Source organism: Mustela nivalis (assembly GCF_964662115.1).
Source record: "Mustela nivalis genome assembly, chromosome: 3".
NCBI classification, from domain to species: domain Eukaryota; kingdom Metazoa; phylum Chordata; class Mammalia; order Carnivora; family Mustelidae; genus Mustela; species Mustela nivalis.
In genome coordinates, this window is record NC_139022.1 from 75078743 (window position 1) to 75103204 (window position 24462).

At 47.9% G+C, this 24462-nt stretch overlaps 1 protein-coding gene across 1 annotated transcript in view; it reads right to left on the reverse strand.

Annotated features, from left to right (window-relative positions):
* CKMT2 (creatine kinase, mitochondrial 2) overlaps nucleotides 1–23975 on the reverse strand; it is a 31892-nt gene extending 7917 nt beyond the window's left edge. The window contains exons 1-6 of the mRNA XM_082724738.1: nucleotides 23348–23975; nucleotides 6045–6216; nucleotides 4497–4695; nucleotides 3169–3264; nucleotides 2468–2689; nucleotides 746–831 (exon numbers count right to left, since the gene is read on the reverse strand). Coding sequence (XP_082580864.1) covers nucleotides 746–831; nucleotides 2468–2689; nucleotides 3169–3264; nucleotides 4497–4695; nucleotides 6045–6216; nucleotides 23348–23783 — 1211 coding nt within the window. The 5' untranslated portion in view covers nucleotides 23784–23975. The remainder of the gene's footprint in view (nucleotides 1–745; nucleotides 832–2467; nucleotides 2690–3168; nucleotides 3265–4496; nucleotides 4696–6044; nucleotides 6217–23347) is intronic.
* Nucleotides 23976–24462: the final 487 nt, after the last annotated feature.

Sequence of the window (24462 nt, forward strand, 5' to 3'; positions counted from 1 at the left end):
CAACTCCAACCCTTAAAGATGTACTGTTTTTTTCCCCAACAAGAATATCATCTTCCCCAGTCCTTGGACAAGGAGGACAATAATTCAGCTATGGATAACATTTGGCTTTGACACTAACAAGAGTATTCTAAGAGGCTCAACCAAAATCTTGTGGCGCTTCAAGAAAGTTTTTTACCTGCAGCCCAGGAGGTTTGGGATGCAGAAGATCTCCCATATGTTTACTGCCTAGATCCTGCCTATCCACACACACGGAGCATCTGCTCACGAACACACTTATCGCAGCTCCTTCGGAGAGTGTCAGAATAACCTACCAAAGTACACGGGAATCAAAGTGGACTGAGGACTTTGGCCAAGATAAAATACGTGTATACTCGATATCCATTCTTCCTTGTAGGGTTTTGCTTAAGTCCTCGAAACTTTTCATTTTCTGCTCTTTTGTTTTAAAGTCATGAAACAGATTCTCTGTGAGGTCAAATAATATGAAGCTAATTTTTCTTAAAAATAGTCCTTCTCATGCATAATTCATGCAAACCAGCGAACATTTTACACATCTTAGTTACATCACCATACTGTGGAATGACACACACACACACACACACAATTTCTACAGTCTCTCTCTCCCCCATTTAACTCAAGCCAGGCATGCTGTCAGCTGCGGCTCACAGCAACTGCAGGTTAGGAGAAGCAGGTGATCTGAAGGAGATCGTCTGTACACACTGCAAATGTGAAAATGCTGTGTCCATACCAGATTCCCCTGGCATCTGGCCAGTCACGGGCCATCCCAGCACATGTTAGTAAGGGGGATACTGGCTTATCAAATAGAAAGTGGTCCTGCAGGCCAGAACGGACAAAGCAGAAAGGAAAAAATGATGAGATCAGACACAACTACATGTGCCAGGTCTGTCAGACAGTGGTTCTCAGCCTTGGCTGGCTGCCCACTGGAACAACCTGGGTTTTTTTTTTTAAATATGAATGCCTAGTTCCTGCCCCCCAGATATTCTGTCCTAATTGTTATGCGGTGTGGCCTGGACAGTGGGATTTTTTAAAAGCTCTTCAGATGATTCTAGCTTACAGCTAAGGTTGAAATCCACTGGCTTAGCCCAGATGGAAACAATCACTATGAATTATATTTATCCACCAGCACCAATGCTATGCAGTGTTGGAGCAGGCAGTGAGTGAGGGACACGCTCCTGGAAAGGCTGGTATACACAGCCACCATTCTCTACATGTCCGGCATTAGTGGATCTCTTATTACTATCCTTCCTTTCACTAACAAGTATTGGAGATGTAAAACAATGGATTATAAATAAAAATATCTACCATTAATTCAATGCTCACCTTGCTCTATGCTATGTGTTTTTTTTTTTTCTTGAATCCTCACAATACTAGGAGGCAAATATAATCATTTTATGAGTGAGGAAAACAGATTCAGAGAAAACAACCTTCCTAGTATCACATAGCTAGGAAGTGACAGAGCCTCGATTCAAACCTCGACCCATACGATTCCCAAGTTGTGCCTTAAACTATAGGAAAGTACTCTTCGTATCAAAACCAGTGTCGAGACTGTTTTTCTGTGTGTATACAGTAAGAACATAAATATGCATATCATATATTTAAATTTGATTACACTGAGGTAAGAAGTAAAGAAGATATGGAGAGGGAAGTCCTTTACAATCTAAGTGGAAGGGTTAGGAGACATTAGCCAGAACAGACTTTGTGGCCTTTCGCTGGAAACCACAAGTGGCTGCTGGAGGCCGAGGAGGGCTTATGCTCTAACAGAGCAGGCCAAGGGCCTGACAGCTGCAGAGACCAGGAGACTGAGGCCCAGAGATACCACAAAGCTAGCTCATTCAATTTGGTAATGGGGCATATTTTGTGGCATTGCATCTTATGAAATGACAAGATACTGTTTCTGTTTTGTGGTGGTGGGTTTTTTTGTTGTTTTTTTTTTTTTTAAGTTCTATCTAAAAGTTACTTTTGAAACTGCTATCCCTTTTTAGCTGGACCACAGGGAAAATAAGTAAAAGGACTTGAGTTTTGTCTGCCCTAGTGTTAGAGGGAAGCTGTTGAGGACTCGTGGAGGCAACAGAAATCCCAGAGCTGGCTCCAGTAGGAGTCAGGGAAGGCCTTCCACCTCGATAATTTCCTTTCCAGATTTTCCTAGCTTCTAGGACTTTATTTGGGTGTGGCAATGGAGACCATCTTCAATAAGCAAAGGGATCTTCCATTTAACCTCCAGCCACGGATCTGCAACCCCCCAGCTCCACAGTGGAGTTTCCTCTGATTTTAACCACAGACCATTTCTGTGGCTTGACCTAAAGTATTAAGGCCTCATTTTCCCATTTTTCTTCCTTATACTGCACAGGCTGAAGTCCCAGCAAGCTCCCCATGAGGTCTCATGGTGCCCATTAGGGTTCCAGGCACAGCCCCATCCCGGGCCAGGCCAGATGGGTCAAGGGCCACTCACATCTATGAGCCGCTGCTGGTCTTGCTCAGTCATCTCGGACAGCCTGTAGTAGCGGCCTGCCAGGTCCCCTTTGAGGCCCTCCAGAGCCGTGATGGCCACGTTCTCCACCTCCCTTCGCTCAGCCCGGCTGCAGGCAGGTGGCAGGCTCAGCCCGCGGATGCTGCGGCCTGTGCGCACCCGAGAGGACAGCACGTAACGCTCATCAAACTGCCCATGGGTGATCTGCCGAAGCAGAGAGAGCATGGGGTTACCACGGCTAGCTCCCACCACCACCATGGGGTCCACCCCACTGACCTGCAGCACCCCGTGCAGGGGGCCCTCAGACCCTGTGCACAACATGCTGGACACATGTTGGAATTTCAGGGGCAGGGGCACTGTAGCTAAGGGGCACAGCTACTTTATGCAGCGCCATCCAGAGTCCTTTACCACACTAGGTGTGGCATGAAAAAAAAGTAACTGCTTTAGGAAAGACCGGGTTCTCCCTGGCCACCACCACCCTACTGGCCCTTATTAAAGAAAACAAAGACTACAGGAAGTTTCTGACCTTCTCCTTGCCCCTCCAGGGAGTGTGCTGCGCAAGGGCCATCACAGAGCTTGCAGAGGGCATCTGACCCAGGGGGAGTGGCCCTCCTCTCAGGTGCTCCTCACTTCAGGCTCTGGAGTGCCAGCTGCATGGGAAAGCAGAGGGGTCTGCAGCCTACCTTGGATGCGTCCAGATCCGTGGGGTGCTTCATCACCCTGGGGTCATAGCCATTGTGCCTTAGTTTGATGACAGGATCAAAAAGGTCAGCAAACACCTGTAGAAGGGAAGATGCATCTGTTTCCACTTTAATTGATTCATCTATTAAAAGGTGGTTCCTTTCATTTGCCCCTTCTTACCTTGAGGGCCAAAGCTGATGCCCTGCTCTGTCATTCTCAGTGTTACCACGCAGGAAACGGGGGTGGTAGATTGATGGTCAACGAATAATAACAGGCCACCTCCCTAGTGATTCTGCCAAGCTTACTGCCATGAGACTGAGCCAAAAAATCTTGTGTCTCCCCCCAGCAGTTCTTGCCTTTATGAGATAAAAGAAGCTGCCAGAAGCAGTTTTGTGGTCAAAAGAGATAATCAGGTTCTAGGGTTTGAAAATAATAAATTCACGGAAAACCAGCTACACTGCAAGAAAAGTGCACAGCAGCAGTCAGGGCAAGGCCAGCACCTCTCACCCCGTGAGGTCCTTCTATAGCCCAAACTATCTTGTGCAAAATCTATTAAAAAAAAAAACAAAAAAAAAGCTTCAGGGATATCCTTTAGGTAAAATGATGCTACGAGTAGTCACCACAGAGGACCTGCCACCTTTAGGGGCTGTGGGAAGTGGGTGGGCAGGGGGCGGGGGCAAACGGTCCAGGGAGCCAGGGTAGCACACTGCTGTATGTGAATGAACCACCAGTCCTGTTCATTCAGGAGGACCCATCCTCCTCTTTATGGCTGTTCTCCCAGAGAACTTCCCTCAGCTCCCTGCAACTTGTCATGTTGTCGAGGCTGCTCTGTGACGAGTGCTGCCCTAGCAGCAGACCGTTCTATGCTTCTGTCCCAAGGATGAGGACACGGAGATCATAGGATTCCTCCAAGAGACTTGGTGAACTCAGTCATCTAGGCTACAATAATCAGTAATTCCCAAGCTAAAGACACAGACCGTCCTTCTTCCTCAATGAAGTCTAGCCATAAACACACCATCTCCTAAGGTCTTATTGATGAATACATATCACCAATAAATTACAAGATTTTTTTTTTTCTGTACCAATTCATCCCCTTGACAGTCTCTGAGAGCCCTGTCATGGAACTCTTCCTCCATGAGTGGGATACCAGAGCAGCAGCAAAGGAAGCCTTGTCCCTGGGAAGCGGTAGCCCTCCTTGTTCCAGAAAGCATTCCAGATGTTCTGCTGCAGCTGCCTTCCCTTTACGAATGCCAGCCCCGCAGAGAAGAGAAGGACTCCGCACCCAGAGCATCCCCCCACCCCCACTCTGGAATCAGCAGCCAATTTTTACCTCATACGACTCCTCGTCACCAGCCACCATGCCCACAGTCTTGATGAAGGGGTGGCCAGGGTTGTCCACTCCAGTCTGGATACACTGGTCCAGGGTGTAGCCGTTGGGCGTTGCCTTGTTGCGGAGCTTGGCATAGATGGCCGGGGTGAGGCACTCGGCCATGCAGTTGTTGTGCTTTCGCAGATCAGGGTAGTCTGCGCTGCAGGCGGAGGAGAGGGCCACTCAGTGAGCACCGCCTGAGGGAGGCGGCCTGAGAAAGGACTTGGCTTCTGGCCGTCCTGCCACCAGGCTGTCTTTAGCCAGAGGGCATGGGGACCCGTGGCTAGGAGTCATGACTTAAGTCAGCCAGATTAAAAAAAGAAAAACAGTCCCCAGAACAGCCCGAGAAAGGGGCGTGGCCCTGCTTAAGGATCCCATGCTGCTGGCTGCAGGAGCCCACACACCATGGCTTATTGGAAAGCGGAGATACAGTGAAAATGACAAAATCAATGGACATCCCTTGTGGCCTTTTTTTTTTTTTAACCCAGAAGATCTGGTAAAATGCAACAAGCACGTTGTGGTGCCTTAGGTCTGTGGTGGAGAGACTGGAAACCTGCAGGTAGAGGTACCTAGAAATTCCATTATTTATCTGTCCTCTACGCTGACATTCCAAGAGAGCAGATTCTGCTCTGTCGAGAGCAGTGGCTGGCTACTGAAACAGGCATTCTGTAAATATCTGTCGGAACGGTACACAGAAGGCAATAAAGCGAGGCGCTCTCTGATCCCGGGCTGTGTACTGACCAAACAAAGGGGATTCTGGACCACCACAGGCTCAAACACAGGTCATCTCCCTTCAGGAGTTCCTTAAGTACGTGGTAGGTGTTGATAATTCCCTCAGAGATCTGGATCCCCACAAGAGCCAGCAACTATATCTGAGAAGAACGGCAAGTCCTCCTCATCTGTCTCTACACCTGCCTCTGTGGGACCTTGTGGAGTCAGCGCCGCGTGCCAACTCTGCAGTGCATGCCGTCTCATCCGTGGTGAGGAGCCAAGGACTGGGAACTCCTGGCCATCTTCATGCCACTTTCCCACTTTCCATCTGCAGTGGCCTTTAAAGCTGGTACTTAATATCAGTACTACAACACCATTCTCCAGAAGGTGGGACAGCAGTGAGTGAAGTGTGGGTCTGGAATCGGGGTCCTGGGGTTTGCATTTGGCTGCACTGGGTGTGTGAACTTGGGCACTGCTTCATTGTTCTAAGTCTCTGTTTTATCACAAAGGGATGCTAAGATGAATAAAACAGACACTCCCATGTACAGCAGTTAACACACATTAGAGTGCTCAACCGATATTCATCGTGAGTATTATTACTATTCAACTAGCTCACCAGCTCTGGGCAGGAATGATGACACCGCACTGCCTCGGATTCACCACAGGCCACTGTGCTCCCTGCGTGTCGACAGTGATTGTCAGTTTGATCTGGTCCTTCTCAAAAGCAACAAGAAGGACCCTTGCTGACAGTTTCTGGCAGGGGATAGCAGATTTCTGGCTGACACGTGGAGTTCTTACCTGGGCGGGAACAGCCTATGTTGCTCCCGAGCCTCGGCCCGCACGTTCTGCCGGTTCAGCAGATACCCAGTGGTTAGGGCACTGGTGCCCATGGTAGCAAGTAACAGAGAAGCATTGCGGCCAGTGAGCAACTTCGAGAAGGCACTGGCCATCCTTCCTCTTGGATGAGTGTCTGAAAGCAGAGAAAATGGATCAGACAAGCTCCCGGTGTGGACCCAAGCCACAGCCCAGCGATGGCCGGGCAAGAGAAAGGACTACAGGAAGCACTGTGGCTCTCTTTTGGTTTGGTTTTTCTCTTTCTTCCTTTCGCACCCATACCCCTTGACACTGCTTGGGGAGATGTGGGGAGGTGCAGACACTGTGAATGTCCAACTGCATGAGGTCCATGGCCATTTTCTCCAGTTAAGAATATGGGGAAAATAAACAGAATTTCTGCTGCTGGCTGTGTGACAGACCAGGTGCTCGTTTGGACCCCATCACTGCACAGGGAGGACAGCCTGAATAGGTCAGGTTCCTGGGCTTGGAAGAAGTAGAGGAAGTCTCTGAGTCCCACCCTCGCACCCCACTCCTTGCAAATGAGCTGGTGGCAGAGCTCAGGCTAACAAGCGAGGAGGTTTGGGTTGAGGATGGATGTCCATGTGAGCACTAAGGTCAGGATACCAACAGTGGGGTGGAGAGCTCTATCTGTGACTCCCCTAGTGAGCTAGAACCCTTAAGAGGGGCGCAAGTGGTCCAAGACCACCAGACCCCCCAATCCCTGGCTCCCAGCAGAGGCAGAATAAAATCCTCTCTAAGGAAAGTATACTCAGTTTAGGCTCTGGTTTCCTACAGATGAAGATCAGGCAACAAGCTCTCAGTCAAAGATCAGGAGGAATTGGGAGTCACAGAGTCAAACTATCTTTTAAAAATGAAAAAGGAAATAAAGAGAAGATCATTAACAAAAGAACCACTAAAATATATACTTAGGAAGAAACAGATATTAGAGGGACAGCCTGAGATACACATAAAATGTAGAAAACATATGGAAGTGTTTGTTTAGATGTATACAGTATCAACAGAGAATGACAATCAGGATAAGCCCCTGCCCAGACAGATAGCCTGCTACGTCTGCTATTGCCCAGAGATGGGAAGGACCACTTCCAGCATCACCCAGCAGGGAGCTATTTAATGTGGGTTGTTGAGTGTGGGACAGTAGAACAGGTCACTCTAAGTACTCTCTGTGATGCCCAAATACAGGGAGTACGGAATTTTTTTCCCTAATATTTAGAAGGTTCCAAGGACTGTCTCAAAATCCTCCAAGCTTAGCACCAGCAAAGAGCCCCCTGATGTGTATGGCTGTGGCTAAAAACCTGGGCCATCCAGTGGAAGACAGACTTTTAATAAGGTGAGGCTGGCATAGCCTTACACATAATTCTTATTATTGTGTTATGTTAGTCACAATACATCATTAGTTTTTGATGCAGTGTGCCAAGATTCATTGTTTACATTATAACACCCAGTGCTCCATGTAATACGTGCCGTCCTTAATACCCACCACATAATTCTAAGAGCAGCCTTTTGAGGTCCACTTTCTTCCTGGATTGTATTTGGGAAACTGGGATTAGTCTATGAACTTTATGCTTCCAGAATCTCCACCTAGAACTCTCTATTTAACATCTGTTTGAGCAATATTAGGGAGAAACTTGAATATATCAACCAAAAGCATCAGAGTCCTTGAAAAAATTTAGGACTTTTTTTTTTTTTCTACGCTAACCCAGGAAATCAGAGAGCCTTTCTCTGTGCTAATGTCTAAAGACAATTCCCTGAGTCTTTTTGTTGTTGTTGTTTAAAGATTTTATTTATTTATTTGACAGAGAGAGAGAGAGATCACAAGCAGGCAGAGAGGCAGGCAGAGAGAGAGAGGAGGAAGCAGGATCCCCGCTGAGCGGAGAGCCCGATGCAGGGCTCCATCCCAGGACCCCAGGATCATGACCTGAGCCGAAGGCAGAGGCTTAACCCAGGTGCCCTCAATTCCCTAAGTCTTAAAGGCAACAGAAATTAGTAAGCCTCAGACAAGATAAATGGGCCATTTTTTAAAGTTGTCCTAGGGATTTGGACTGGCCCAACATTAATTAATCTCATCACACGACTTTGGGCTCTTACTGGTCTCCTTCCAAGAGTACGTGAGGGCTCTTCTGAGAACTGTCCCACTACTTGCTGGCTCTTGCATGTGGCCAGCAGCACTGATGTATACCTTTCGGCTCTATTTTAGCTGCGTCCACACCCTCCGTCTCCTCCCTGAGCAGAAAGGCAAGGTCATCTGAGGTTTATCATAGAACTCATCAGAGTAAAGGAAGCTTTATCTAAATTCCTTTCAGGAAACATAAGGGCCAAAAAAAATAAGCTCGGGCAGCCTCAGACTAAGTCTATTTGTGTCTGAGCTTGACTCATATGGCTTGATCTTTATTTTTCTTTCCTTAACTTGCTTGGACACTGACATGTGTTCACATCAGAGTCTGTTCGAGAAGGCCAATCTTGAGCAGAGTCAGGAGGAAGAGGAGGGCATGGTGTCATTTGCGCCCCACTGACAACTGCTGCTCTTCAACAGGTCTTCCACAGGAGAGGGATGTGCAGGTAGGGGTCTGACTCAGAACAGTCAGTTTGACACGTCCTATCTATATTTTGCTTCCGGAAGTAATAATATTAATACACATCCAAGAGTTCTAACATTGTCCTCTTATCTGAGCCATGACGTAGGATTCCTGCCAATAATCCTGTGGAGGCTTTGCCTGCCACAGGCTAAGCAGCCCTGGAGCTCTAGTGCTTTTGCTTGGATTCCTTGTAGAGGATTGACACAGTCTCAACGTTTCCGTGACGTGAAGAATTCCGGCTTCCTTGCCTCTATGTTACTCTCTTTCCGGGACACACAGAAACACTGAATTTCACTGTTGAGATCCCAACCGATCACCTTCAGAGTGAGAGTGAACTAAGGGTCTCATCAGACAGGCTAGGGACCCTGGGAGCAGTTGCTCCCCAAAGACCCAGATCCAGGCTTGCAATAAAACCATTTTTCCGGGGCGCCTGGGTGGCTCAGTGGGTTAAAGCCTCTGCCTTCGGCTCAGATCATGATCCCAGGGTCTTGAGATCAAGTCCCGCATCAGGTTCTCTGCTCAGCAGGGAGCTTGCTTCCTCCTCTCTCTCTCTCTGTCTGCCTCTCTGCCTACTTGTGATCTCTCTCTGTCAAATAAATAAATAAAATAATTTTTTAAAAACATTTTTCCTTGTGACTAAATGATATCTCTGCTGTGTGTCAAAAAGATAGTCTGTGAAAAGCTGCACAAGCACATCATGGCTTTGTCTTACAGACTGTGTGACCTGGGAGCCCCCATATGTTCCCTAAGCACTATCTGCAGCTGGAGCCTCTGCCTCCAAGAGGCTGGATTTGTTACTTGCATCGATGGTGAGATGGTGGGTAACTGTGGCATAGGTGAAGCTGGAGAAAGGTATGTAAGAGATAGCCCATGTGTGCCAAAGTGGTCGTGCTTCGGCTTGCCTAGTTTCCAAATGTGGTGGTTCTGTAAGTCAGTCTATCTCTGGTGAAGCCACCAGGACCAAAGTTTTGATGCCTAAAGCAACCTGAGGCTTCCAGCAAAGCTTTTTGATTTTTTTGATTCTCTCCCTGCCATAGGCATTAGTATAACCTACTGAACTGTTCCGTGAGGAGATGGTCGGAGAGAGGAGACAAGGCGCCGGAACAGCTATGGTGCTTCTCCAGGGACAAAGGCCTCAGCATCCAGACACCCTTAGGAGGGGGAGTGGCCTCTTCTTTAAAGCTTGGCTTTTGTGGTTCTTTCTACCTGACAGCTTGCTTGAAGTTAGGCATCATTCCCAGTTTCTCTGAATTATACCCTGTTCGTTTCCTTCTTTTTTTTTTTTTTTAAGATTTTTTATTTATTTATTTGACAGACAGAGATCACCAGTAGACAGAGAGGCAGGCAGAGAGAGAGAGAGGAGGAAGCAGGCTCCCTGTGGAGCAGAGAGCCCAATGCGGGGCTTGATCCCAGGACCCTGAGATCATGACCTGAGCTGAAGGCAGAGGCTTTAACCCACTGAACCACCCAGGTGCCCCTGTTCGTTTCCTTCTTGGCACTCATCCCCACCTCTCATTTTATCTGCTTTGCGTACTGACCATCTCTCCCCCAAAGCAAGGAACTTGGTTTCTTTTGCTCACCGCTGTATCATTGCCTAGCACAGCACCTGGTACTTGGTGGGCTCTCAGTAGCCTTATTTAATAAATGCTTTCTGCACTGCTTGCCAGGCTTGCCAGGACCCACACAAGAATGCTGGTGTCAGCTGATTGGGCACAGTGGGGGCTGTGAGGCTGGAGAACTGGGCCAGTCAGAGGGCGAGTGGATGGGCCCAGGGGCACAGGCAGTGGAGAAGTTCGGAAGCCAGCTTCCCTCAGCCTTAGGATACCCAGTGGCCAGTGTTCCCTGGGAGCAGGATCCGGACTTATTTTGGGGGAAAGAGGCAAATGTCAACTAAATAAATTCACTGGGAATTTTATGAAAGCTCACACAGCACCAGTACACACACATTCAGGGTCTGCCGTGGGGTGCAGAACACCCGGGACACAGTGCACCAGCCTGACTTTCAGGTTAAGAGCTCTAGAGCTCCATACTGAGCTCTCTGATCGATCTCTTATTAAACACACACACAGCATAGAGCTAACATATTTCTAGTACAGATATATCAAATATATCCTATATAGGAGAGATGTATTTTAAAATATCAAAACAGAGAGGGAGGCAAACTGTAAGAGACGGCTAATCATAGGAAACAAACAGGGGTGCTGGAGGGGAGAGGGGTTGGAGGACGGGGTAACTGGGTGATGGGCATTAAGGAGGGCACGTGATGTAATGAGCACTGGGTGTTATATGACAGATGAATCACTAAATTCTACCCCTGAAATGAATAATACACTATGCAATAACTAAGTTGAATTTAAATTAAAAAAACTTAAAATCAGTTTACTTACTGTGTTTTTGTGCTGGCGCCATAAGCCATACTCATTTGTTTCAGTAAAATTATTGCAGTTTGGTTAAGTATTGCTTCTCACTGCCCTTTGAGTTTGGACTTTACTGTCCATCTTTCCTGTATCTGAACCAGCGCCTGGTGCCTCAATCCGCACAAAACTTCTAGCCCAAGGTGACTGCTTGCTGTCTGAGCTCCCACAGCACTCCTGGGCTGCTCACTCATCGCCACGTACGCTGCACATGTGTTTGACACCTGTTGGTGAGCCCAACTGTCCTGTAGCTCTTGTCAGGATAAGGAACTGCCCACTATGCGCTTTCTTCCCATCCGACGGCTAAAATCTTCAAGTACAAGAACCTACCTACCTGTCACAGATCATTGCACATAGTAGCTGTTCAATAAACATTTCTTCTCTGACTTATTTTTAAGCTATGCTTTGCCTGATTTCCAGAAGAAATTTTACCAGCTTCCTGCTTATCTCTCTTCAGACAATGCATGTAGGTCTCCCGGAGAAGGACCTTTTCCTTGGGCTATCCCCCCAGGCACCTTTCCCCCTCTGGCCTGGCTCCTTTGCTCCCAAGCACTTCTCACTTTTAATTTGCTATAAAGCTCGGGCCTGGTATCTAAGCCAACTTAGGGTCAAGTTTGACCCAGGAAGCCAGCTTACAAAACTAGGGAAAAAAACCTATTTACATTACATTAAACACATCCCTTTCAGCTATTGATTTTGAAATCCTATCATAAAAGCAACCAGGCAAGCCTGGTAGGGTGGATTTCAGCATTTCCCTGCTCAGGTTCCGGGTCTCCACAAGCTGGCAAGAGCAGAGCAGCCCAATGCAGGCTCCTCGTCTCTCAACCCTAACAGGCCGGCTCCGTAGGCGCCCACGCGGCCCGACCTCGCCTGTTTCCCAGGGAAATCTGGTACAGGGTGTCCCACAGCTAACAGATGGAGCCTCCCAGCAAAGCATGAAGCCTCACGTGCATGTCCTTCCTTCCATCAGGATCTTTTGACTGAGTAGGCAGGTGGGGAAGGAAGAGGCAGATGAGAAACCAGCGTTGGGTATCGGAGAAATTTAACTAAAATCTGTCATCCAGAAATTCCTCTCCACAAAATACAGGAAAGAATCTTTATCACCAAGCATTAAGGCAGGCTGTGATGTACCTCCCAGGCAGTCCACTAAAGAAATTGCAAAAATAGAACAAAACCTTACCCTTTTAGAGAACCAGGCTGATAGAACCTGTCTGCGTACATGTTCTCGAGGTAACTCAGGTGAGACATGACAGCACTATTTGTCACACAGCGCTTACTCCAAGTTCACCCGAAATTGGGGTGGCCGTTTGTGTTAGCTAATTGCCTTCGGCCAAAGGAAAAATAAGCTTTTCCTGTCTCTTCGACAGCAGGTAATTTTACAACTTGGAGCCTGGCACCCAAGTTGAACCACTAGCATCACCCACCTCCCCCTGCCAGGGGCAGATCTTCCTTAATGTGTACATTTCAAAGAGATGGCTCCCAGGCTCTTGAGAAAAACATTTCTAGGTTGTAAAACTGGCTGGAGGCTCCCTTAAAGAGATTTATATACATCTCAAAGGGACAGAGAAAGAATTTAGGATATTTAGAAAACTTGGAAATATCCTAAGAAAAGGGGAGCAATGGTTTAGTTACCTCCCTTCCCTCACGTGGAGGGAGTACTGTGTCAGGAGCTCAGCAGGGCTCCAGCAAGGGTGGACATCCCTCAGAACTGATCCTACAGTTGGAAGAGACAAGACCCAAAGACCATAGGATGGGGTCATAATTTTTATTGGTTCTCAAGCTCACTGGCCTGCACATGAAGATTTGTAATAAATGCTGGGTAAAAGAGAGAATGAACATAGAGACCCCAAGTCAGAAGGGGTCATTTAGCTCAGCCTGAATGCAGTCACTCCTATACCTTCAGCCCTCCTTAAACACCAGCAGAGCTGGGCATCTTACCACTTCCTAAGGCAACCCATTTCACCATTGGACAACAGTAATCATTAAAATTTTTCTCACATTTTCATAAGGAGGGGAATCAAAATTAGTGTTTTCAAAGCCAGGTAATTCTCCACAGTAACCCCAAGGAGCAGCTATCTTGCCCTCTGTTAGATGAGGGAACTTAAAAACAGAGAGGTCAACTAAAAGCCCAAAGTCACACAGATAAAGGAAAAGCACATATGGTGTTTCAGTAGCCACTCATTTAAATGAGGATCCTGTTTTTACTTAGAAGATTTAATAATAAACAATATTACAGTATATTGGGATGGAGCCGACCCCCTCATCTCCCAAGGAATACAGCCAGTTCTAGCTGCCTTGGTCCCTCGTGGTTTCTCAGGGATACTGAATGGTTTTTCTCAGTCAGCGTTTCCACTGGGAGCTCTGGGCCAAGTTGCAAACCAGCACACAGGCATCGTTCTCCTCCACCCCCCGAGGGGAAGCAACGCCAGAGGGTGAACCCTCAGGGCTTCCTCCACCCTCTAGGAATACCACTGACCATGGACTTCCAAAAGCAGTCAGATGTGTGGGCCAAAGTCACCGTGAATGACACCAACATGCTTCAGGTGGAAAGGAGTCACAGTGGGCAGTGATGAAGGGAGAGGGAAGACAGGACAGTGAGGTGAAGACAGGTATCTTTTTATTTATTTGTTTGATAAATATTTAAGTGCTTATTATGGGGCAGTTTTTACAGTGCTCACGTCTGAGGGGAGAACTCCTGTGAAGCCCTTGTTACGTGTTGGGCTTGGTGGTTATTACCCCCCTTCAGTCCTCACAACACACCCATGAGGTTGATGCGCTTACTGTCCCCATTTCACAGACAGGCAAATGGAGGTAAAGGAAGGTAACAGAGCTGGCCCCAGACCACAAAGTTCGTGAGTGGCAATGCTGGAATTCAAGGCCAGCAGTCCTTTCTCCCAGTCCGCAGTCGTAACCTGCTCCTCTCCTGGGCCAAGACAAGTCACAGGATAGGTGTTCTGCCACGGGAGCCAGAGCCCCATGGGAGCTCCTGGGAGGGCATGGTCTGGTCTGGTTTGAGCCCACACTGCTCAACTACACTGTGCGTGTCTGGTTTTAGTCAGACCAACGTATTGCTTGCCCCCACCAGCCCCGTGACTAGTACCAGGTCCCAAACAACAAAAGATCCGAGCAGAAACAGTGACTAAACACCACATACCCATGTCCATAAACAGATGGCTATGGAAGCCCGCCTGATGGCCTCTTTGTGGCCATGCGCTTTCCAGGCATCTTCCAGATGGGAGAATAGCCACTGCCCTCAGCCTACACCAGATTTAATCGACCTGTGAATGCTGCAGAAGGGAAGGGAGGAATGAAGGCTAATTCTACCCCTGTTCTATGCCTAGGTCCAAAATCTTCATGGTGAGGGCATGGCATCCTGCACCACAGTCACTGATCTAAATTTGGCTTTGGAGGGACTCTATAAAAAACAATTGTCCTGAAATTTAGAGAGCTAGATTAAACCGGGACTGAATCTGTCTAGGATTTGTGGTAGCTGACTATCCCCAAAGGCCCCAGGAAAACCCATGATGTGGGGACAACTCTGACAGGTTCTAGATTCTAGATTCTAGATTCCAGAATACTTGGAGCTTCCAGGGACAGATCTGAATGAGGGCAACCCAACCACTCATGAGTGGCCTATGCAAAGTGTGGACGCAGCCTCCACAATGGAGATCACTTCGCAGCCTGAGAGCTAGCCCTGAATCTCATTTATTCATTCATCCATTTGTCCACCTGTCTGGCTGTCTATCCAACCATTCAACAACATCAGAGAATCAATCCCTGTGTCAGATTCTGGGGCTGCCCTCCAGAAGCTTCTGGTCTGGAATAGGAGAGAGATCATTGTAAAAACAGATCATTCGAATAAAAAGTGACATGAGCAAAGATAATTAACAGGGGAGAAGACCCAAGTCTACCTGATATATCAAGGAGATTTTTCTCAAGAAGGTAAAAAATTGAGGGTTAGCATTTAGAATGCTTTTGGCATGTTGACAGAAATTTTGATTAAGAAAATTTAAGTTTATATTTTCTATGCCTGTATTTTATTTTTCTAGTCATTGTACTTTATTATGTACTTTATTATGTATCATGTACTTTATCATGTTTTATAAATGTATTGGTCTGTGATGGATTAGAAATTAATGACAGCTTTTGCTGCAGACAGTTTGAGAAGTGCTGCTCAGTTTCCTTATCTGTATGATGGGGCTAATCATAGGACCTACCCATAGGGGTTTTGTGAGGATTAAATGATCCCTCAGCACAAATGCTGACATAGAGGGAACAGGCAGTAAGTGTTAGAAGTTCTTGTGGCTAATGTTACTAAATTGGTAAATTGGTGAGAAAGGGAGAGGGGTCTAGAGGCAGGGAAATCAGGTCCTAGTGTCCTGAATAAACTAGGCAGGAGACGTTCCAGGCTTCAGCCATGGTGGTGGGAAGGCTTCTTGGAGATAAATGAAGAAGGTCCAAGATACTTAGTGAGTGGGCTCAGGGGGCTTTTGGGACCAGTCAGATGTGGGCATGAGAGTCATGAAGGAGTCTTGGAAGACTCCCAGGTTTCTGACTTGAGGATTTCACTGGGAATCCTGGCTGGGGAGCAGGTTTGGAGTACAGGCTAGGACAGGATGATCAGGTTGAACTGGAGATAACTGGGAGGTATTGCAGAGGGAATGACCTTCCTTTTCTAAGTAAGCTCTACACCAGACATTGGGCTTGAATTCACAACCCCAAGATCAAAGGTCACAGGCTCTCTGACTGAGCCAGCCAGGTGCCCCAGGATGTAATATATTTTCACGTGATTGAGGCCTCATGAGAGAGGTCTAGACTGGAAAGGGTGGCAACTGTCTGACCATCCACCTGTTCCTAAATCCTCTCATTGGGCTTCCCTGGGGGCTCACCCTCCTTGGATACCAACGGTGACAGTGAACTAGTGGCCATGAACAGATGCCGCTATAGCACCATGACCAGAGGCTCTGAAGCCAGGAAGTCTGGATTTGAATCCAGTTCTGCCACTTACAATTCTCTATTTTCCTGAGAAATTTACTTTCCTTTCATGTCTTCATTTTTCTCAAATTTAAAGTGAAAGTAATAATAAGGATGAAAAATGAGTACAGTATTTGTATAGTCCCTCTACTTGCTGTCACAGGGATGGAGGACATTTTCCCTTCACCTCAGCAAACAGCTTCGTCCAAGGGAAGTGGCCTGAGGGCTTCCTCACTCCTTACGACTGACAGAATTATCAACGGAACACACTCGCAAACACCCGCCAGCGACATGGACGGGCCCAAGGGGGTGATTATAGAGTCTGCCTGGAGTCCCACAAGGTCCTTCCCAGGGATGCTTTTGTGTGACACCCTTTGGCCTGCCCCTCAGGCTGTCTTCCTGAGTCAAGCTGTCTCCTAGGGCCTTCCTGGGTGTGCTTAGCCAAGATGGACCCTTGTCCCTAGCCTCCTTGTCCCTAGTCTCGTGAGGATGGCCTGGCAGGCTGGGCCTATTCCTGCCTATCAGACTGACCCCCTTCTGTGCCTATGGTTTCCTCCCAGGAACCCTCATTTCCTTTGGCCCTGATACCTTCTCCTTCTAGGCCCTCTCCTCAGGGACTTCTCAGGCCTGCTGCTTGCCCTGGGCACCCCAAGCTGGAGAGCAAGAGCTTTTCTGCAGGCCAGTTACACATAGCTGCTCCAAGTCGGAAATTTTGCTCCTGCGGAGATCATTAAATAAGGGCCCATGCTATACAGAAGGTGCTCAGACATGTGAAAAGATGCTCACCACCATTAGTCCCCAGAGAAATGCTAATCAACCATAATGAGATGACACCTTATACCTATCAGAGTGGCTAGAATCAAAGGGACCAGAAATAACAGGTATTGACAAACGTGGAAAAAAAGGAACCCTTTGCACCCTTGTTGGTAGAATACAAATTGATGTGGCCACTGTGGAAGACCGTATGCGGGTTCCTCAAAACTCAAAATAGAAATATCACAGGATTCAGTAATTTTGCTACTAGGTACTTACCCAAAGAAAATGAACACTAATTCAAAAAGACTTCTATTTACAATATGTACTTCTATTTACAATATGTACAAATTGTACTTCTATTTACAATAGCCCAGAATATGGAAGCAACCCAAGTGCCCATCCATAGGTGAACAGATAAAGAAGAGTGGTATGTGTATACATGCGCGCGCGCGCGCGCACACACACACACACACAGGAATATTACTCAGCCATAAAAAGGGAGATCTTGCCATTTGCAACAATACGGATGGCCCCAAAGGGTATAACGTTAAGTGGAATAAGTCAAACAGAGAAAAATACCGCATGATTTTACTTATATTTTGGAATACAAGAAATAAAACTGAACAAAGAAGAAAAGAGAAAACAAACAAACCAGACTCAAATACAGAGAACAAACTGGTAGTTGCCAGAAGGGAGATGGGTGGGGGACGAAGAGGTATATGATTTCAGGTTTGAAATAAGTTTCAGAGATGAAAAGTACAGCACAGGGAATTTAGTCCGTAATACTGAAAGCACTGTTTGCTGACTGACGGTGCCTACGTTTACCGTGGTGAGCACGGAGTCATGTACAGAATTGTTCAGTCGTTACGTTGCACACCTGAAACTAACACTGTTAGTTTGTAACATGTTAATTATACTTCAGTACAAAAATACTTCAGTACAGAAAGTTAGTTATACTTCAGTACTAGTATAACATGTTAGTTATACTTCAGTACAAGTATAACATGTTAGTTATACTTCAGTACTAGTATAACATGTTAGTTATACTTCAGTACAAAAATAAAATCAAGAAAATTATTTGTGAGGATATGGGGAAAAGAGAACTTTTGTGCACTGTTGGCGGGAACATAAAACGGTGTGGAGAGAACTCAAAAATGAAAAAATAGAACTACCATATGATCCAGCATTGCTACTTTTGGTTCTATGTTCAAAGGACACACAATCAGTACTCCAAAGAGAAATCTGCATTTTCATGTACAGTACAGCATTGTTCATAATAGCCACAATATGAAACAGCACAGTGTCTGCCAGCGGACGAATGGATAAAGATGTATGTATACAAAGGCGTAGTATTTAGCCATGAGAAATAAGGACATCGTGCCCTTTGCTACAACATGGGTGAACCTTGAGGACCTTATGTAGGTGATATACGTCAGACAAAGAAGGATGCTGTATGACAACCCACAGAATCTAAAAAGGTAAACTCAGAGAAACAGAGCAGAGTGGTGGCTCCTAGGGAATGGGGACTGGAGGAAATGGAGAGATGTTGGTTCAAGGTTGTTTCTACTTGTAAAAAATTTCTGAGTATCTAAGGTATAGTGTAACAGTGATAATTAATATTACTGTATGATATCCTTGAAAGTTGCTGAGAGAGGAGATCTTAAATGTTCTCACCACAAAATAGAAATGGTAATTACGTGACGGGATAGAGGTATTAGCGCATGCTGTGACGTCAATCATTCTACACTAGACACTTGTATCCAATGTGCATGTTCAAGTTAGACAATGTTACATGCCCGTTACATCTCAATGAAGCTGGAGGGAGCAATAAATAAAGGCCCATGCAAAGGGCAAGGATAGGCCTTCTTTTGGTCTTAAAAGGTTCCTGCTGAGTAATGCTGAGGAGGGGTAGGGAGGCAGGAGGTGAGAGAGGGTGCAGCTCTGCAGAGCCCGCCCCTTACTGGCTGTGATCCTGGCTTGTAACCACCTGACTTGCTCAGTGAAATGCTATAACCATTTTGGAAAGTGAACAAAGAAAACTCTCTTAACAGGTGCATAGCCACTGGCCCAGCATCACACTTTGAAAATCCATTCTGCCGAAATAGGGCTGCCAGTATATAAGAAGAGAGTCACAGGAGGATTACGTTTGTAGTGGCAAACAGACAGAAGAACCCTGGAAGTCACCCGTCCATTGGAGGGAGAAGGAGATTGCATTAAGTGGTGGCACATTCAGGCACTGGAATATTCCATGGCTAGTAAAGAATTAGTCTTTAATTCTGGGTGAACACGTAGGCCATATTTTTTTACATTAAAAGGAAAAACTACTTGGATAGTAATGAGAATGAGTAGTTCCAGTTTTCTAACAGTATAAATATATATGCATTTGCATATATTTATGTGACATAAAGTATTGATGGTTATTCATACTAGTTATTCAACCTGCTAAAAGGGTTACTTGAGAACAAGAGATTTGGAGGAGGCAGCTTTTTAATTTTTCTTAATAGAAGTCGGTCTTGTGTCCCTTGTAAAAATAAGCATGTATAATATTATGATTAAAAAAAAGTAACAAGCGGGGTGCCTGGGTGGTTCAGTGGGTTAAAGCCACTGCCTTCGGCTCAGGTCATGATCCTAGGGTCCTGGGATCGAGCCCCACGTCAGGCTCTCTGCTCAGTGGGGAGCCTGCTTCCTCCTCTCTCTCTCTGCCTGCCTCTCTGCCTACTTGTGATCTGTCTGTCAAATAAATAAATAAAAATCTCAAAAAAAAATAAAAAAAAAAAGTAACAAGCTAAAAAGTAAATCATCTGTTCAGTGTGTTAGAAGTCCAGATTTCCAGGCTGTATCTTTTGAAAGAGTTTCCACAAAAATGGGGCCATCACTTATGCATTTGAAAAAAAAGTTGCACTACTGGGTCTGGGAATCTGAGCCTTAGCAAATTCATCTATATAATGGGCTCAATGAGACCTCTCCCCAGGTGTTGTGAGAATTAAGTGACAAGCTGCCAGTGAGCACTGACAGTATGCAAGCTCCTTCTCCCTAATGACCCCCAAGGCAATGGGAGGGTTACCACTGTCTCCCAAAAGCCACCTCCGATTATCCTAATCAGCACTGTCTGCCCTTTCTCTGAATGTTTGCTAATTTTGTTTTATATTTTTAGCATTTCAAATGTTTCATGTAATTGTTTTATTTGTAATCTAAGAATGAGACTACATTCTAGAAGAAACCCATTGCATACTTTCAGATCCACTGAACATGTTCTGAAAACCAACATCTGAGCTGACTAAATGGATTTAACTACTTGGGCTCCTAAGTTCTTCTCCAGACCCCTGTTATCAGGGGACCTTATCCCTGCTTGACAATCCCTCACCTACTGGCATTTCACCAAGCTCTGGCCCTTTGCTCTGCCTTTCCACTTGGGACATCCTTTCTGTCCCTGCATGCCCAGTCAAACCTGTCAGGTGTGTGTTTAACACTTCCTGAACTCCCACCATGGGCCATGCCCCATGCAAGGGGCCTTACAAACAACATCTTCAATCTTTGCAACAATCCTGCCAAGTAAGCATTATTTTGCAGATGGGGGAAACAGAGGCTCAGGAAAGGCTCAGGTCTTGGGACATGTAGAAAGAGCTGGGACTTGAACCCAGGTGTGTCCTGGGCCCTGGATTTGGGCTCTTCTCAGACCACAGCACCTCACAGACAGCCCTGCACTCATCAGTAATCGGATGGAAAGCACCTGTGATTTATGACCTGGGAGTTCCACAGAACCCTCCACTCAGACTCCCCAGACCACAGAAGTGCATTTATCATAGCAGCTCCTAGACACAGGAGTGTCCCCTCAAGGCATGTGACTCCCCACACTCCTGGAATATTACAAGCCATTCTCCTTCCTTGTCATCTGTCTGCTCCACTCAGACACAGGGACCCAATGTGCCTGCCGGCCATGCAGGGGATTCCGGGCCAGCCTGCCTTTTTCTAAGGAGGTGGGGCAGAGGCTTGTCTTCTCTCTCCTCCCATCTGCCTCCTCCCTTATACAGAAGTAGGGACTGCAGGGGTGAGGAGGGATGTTGTCTCTAGCCCTCACCCCAGAGAAGCTGTCTGCCTGTTTCCCTCACTTAGAACTCCTCTATGACTACTGTATTGAAAAGCATCAGGGCTACAATCTGGCAGAATCCCTGGGCTCCACACCAGGGAAAGTTTCTATCTGGGCTGCAAGTTCACACCAAAAGGCAATAACACTGTGTTTTTTGCTACTAGCCCTCTCCGTTAAACAATAAGAACCACCATCATAAGTCCTCTGGTCACAGGGCCCAAGAGCTGTTTTTCTCTCTCTCTACTAGGCAGGCATACTAGGAGTCTGGGTCCTAGTCTAAGGGTTTTATTGGGTTCTGTCACATCCTATTATGTGAAGGCCTTGGGTTCTGTCACTACCTCTGGACATTCCTGGTCTTCCTGAATATTCTGGATAAAGATGCCGTGAGTGCCTTTCTGCTGACTCCGAGTTATTTCTGATCCAACTGTATGTGGCATCCACGTGTTTGAACTCGTTGGGGCTGGAGGGCAGTGGAGGGCAAGGGGAGGACCACGGGCCAGCTTTCTTCCAGAGAGTCACCCCAAAACGGGGACATCCTTGGGGTTGGAGCAGCTCCACAGAACACTGAACAAATACCCATGATCCCCTACTAGGCCAGCAGAAAATGTCTGCCCCCTCCCAGTTCTCCCAGAGAGCAAAGGGTTCAAGTTACTTCACCACCGCTAGATATACTGCCACCCCTGGGCACCAGTGTCACCTCTGTTCTATTCGGCAAGTAGAAAGTCACAAGCAGGAGATATTTATAGTCCTTCCCTGTAAACCAGAGGCCTTTCCTAGGGCTCCTGATATCATACATTTACAACCATTACCAGACACATCTCTCACAGGTAGTCCGTTAAGAACCATCTAGTTCTGCGAGATACTCTAGAAGAGTGGGGTGCCTTCTTCCCTGACCAAGGAAAGAATTCTGTGTGGCTTCAAGACAGGGGTGGGAGTGACCTCCAAGAGTCACCTTCAGGACTGGCTCACTGCAGGATTCCTGGCTCAGTGGGCAGGAACTCCCAGCTGACACATAGATGAGAAATGGCTGCTCCAAGCTGTGGTGGAGATGGAGACCCGGGGCCTCTATCTCAGAACCAGTCCTCTTCCTGCCTCTGAATACTCAGGGCTCCCCATTCCTCATCCCACCTACCAACCCATGATTTTCTGGACCTTCCTCGGTCACCCCTTTAGGAAAACGAACCTGGCCTATGGCCCGTTCTCTAAGGATAGGATTTCATCATGAACTGGCAGAGTCTGTGGAGACAGGTGGCCCTCATGCTCTTCGCTGAAATGGAGCCTTAGCCCACAGAAGGGTTAACTTTAAAGCCTGGGTTTGGGGGAAAAGCACCTCTAAGTGTGGAGGCGGAAGAGGAGCGTCCACACAGCTACCACCACCCAAATATCCTCTCAGAGCCTGCCCAGTCAGGAAGCCCTCTTGCCAAGTACTGGTGGTGGTTGTGTTCTTCTCTTTGAGCAGAGTTAGCTGAACAAGGACACAAATTCAAAAACAGAGGAGAAGTGGCACTTCTGGAAACAGCACAGCGGCTGACGGAGCATAACCTTGTCACAAGGGCGCTAACTGCCACCTCACGTGATTCCAGTTGACCCCATGCTCAAGGTCACAGAGCCCAGGGCAGCGGGGGAGGGAAGGTCTAAAGGGCAACACCGACAAGAGCTGAGGGAGGGTGGCTTGTTCTGGTGGCACATGTCACCCTCCACGCCCACCAGAACACGGGCAGCCATCCACTCAAGAGACCAAAGCAGGGTTGACCGTAAGCCCCCGGGAGCCAACCACGTGAACAAGCAAACAGGAAACACATTTTGCCACAGGTGAAGCACGTTTAGGCCAACTGGCAACAGGTTTACCTCCGCTGGGGGCAAAACAGTTGCGTGGCTCGTGATTAATGGATTCGTGATTTCAGAAATGAATCTCTAGCCATAGTATTAGCCAATTTAAATTGGGTCCAGCTGTTGGGTTAAGTAGTAATTAGCTTCGAGACCCTCAAGATGTTCATTTTCCACTTATTTATCCCCCAGTCATTGTTTTGATGCTGCTGAGGTCGAAAATCATCCCCAGAAACAAACGGATTAGTTGAAGGTTAAGGTTCCAAATGCGGAGGCATTTAGATACTCCGTTAAGAAAAATTCCTAATTCGCCGTCCAAAACAACCCCACCAGCAAGGTGCTGAGAGCAGCGCCTCACCGCAGAGCTGTTGCGGGGGGTCGGTCGCCTGCGCCTGTGGGCGGGGAAGAGCGGGCCGCAGGGCGCGCGCTCTGGCGGCTCATCTAGGGGTCACCACGAAGCCCTCACCCGGGAGCAGCGCCCCCGAGAGCTGTTACCGCTGTCCTCCGAGGTCCCGCCCGCAGCCCTCGGTCCCCTGCTCACGAGGCGCCTCACACCGGCTCTAGCAATGCGCCCCGCTTGGCAGGTATAAAGTCGGGTTTCAAGAGCCCACTGACCTTGGAGCCGGAGTCTCCCACGTCCCGCTGCCCGCAACAGCTGAGAAGTGTAACCGCAGCTGGCCGCCTTGGCCTTGAAAAGGCTCCGGGCTGGGCGGGGCGGGGGCCCATGTCGGCCAATCCCGTGTCTGCCGTCGGACGTCAGGGCGCGCAGGCTCCCGCCGCGGTGCCCTTGAAGGCCCCGCGTCGGACTCTTCCCCTGGGTCCTGGGCTTTCCAGCACCTGCCCTTTCTCCCGAACGTTGCCCTCCCCCACGTCCCGTCCCGGAGGCCGCGGCTCCCCGGGCTGCGCCAGGTTCCGGGCCTGCAGCCTGGCTGCCCGGACCGCTCAGCCCCGCAGCACCCGGCTTCGGCTTCGGCTTCGGGGTGGAAGCGTCGGCAGGGGGGCTGCCGCACCTGTTAGGGGATTTGTTTCCAAGTTCCCTCTGCAGCCCCATCCCGCGAGGGAGGAAGGGGGTGGCGGCTGGCTCTGGAGGATGACATTGTCCGCGCGCCCCAGCTGAGGGCTGAGAAGTAGAAGATGCCTAAAGCTCCCGCTTCCCCGCTGCTAACCAGGCTCTGAGCCAGGGGCCAGAAGCATGTCCTTCTAACTTGTTGTCTAGGGCCTGGATTCAGGGACGACAATCACGTTGCTCTTTTAGATCAAGCCATCTGAAGTAGACTGCTGGACGATTTCCCTTTCAATCCGCACCAGTTTAATGCATCACCCAGAAGGCCCTGCAGGCCACAACCCTGCTGAAAATAGCCCTCCTTGGGACCTGCGCCCCAAACCAGAAAGGTTGACTGTAAATAGCAGTGACCCACGAGGACTTGGGCTGCAGCCCTGACATTTCAGAGAGAGCTGCCCGGGTCTCTGGCGATGGTCACGTACCCAGCCTCTATGGCCAGGTGCACATCACCAGCTGGTTCCTTTCCCTTTTTTTCTTAGGGTCCAGCCAGGAGCAGGGGATAGAGCCCAGAAATAACTTCCCAGCTAGAATGGTTCTCTTTCAGAGTTTCTACTTCTTTTTATTATGACCCAAAGCAAAAATACATGTTACCTTTGCATGGGGTTACTGACTGGGAGGGTGCATGAGGGGACCAACTGGGGTCTGGGAAGCTTCCTGATTTGGGGGT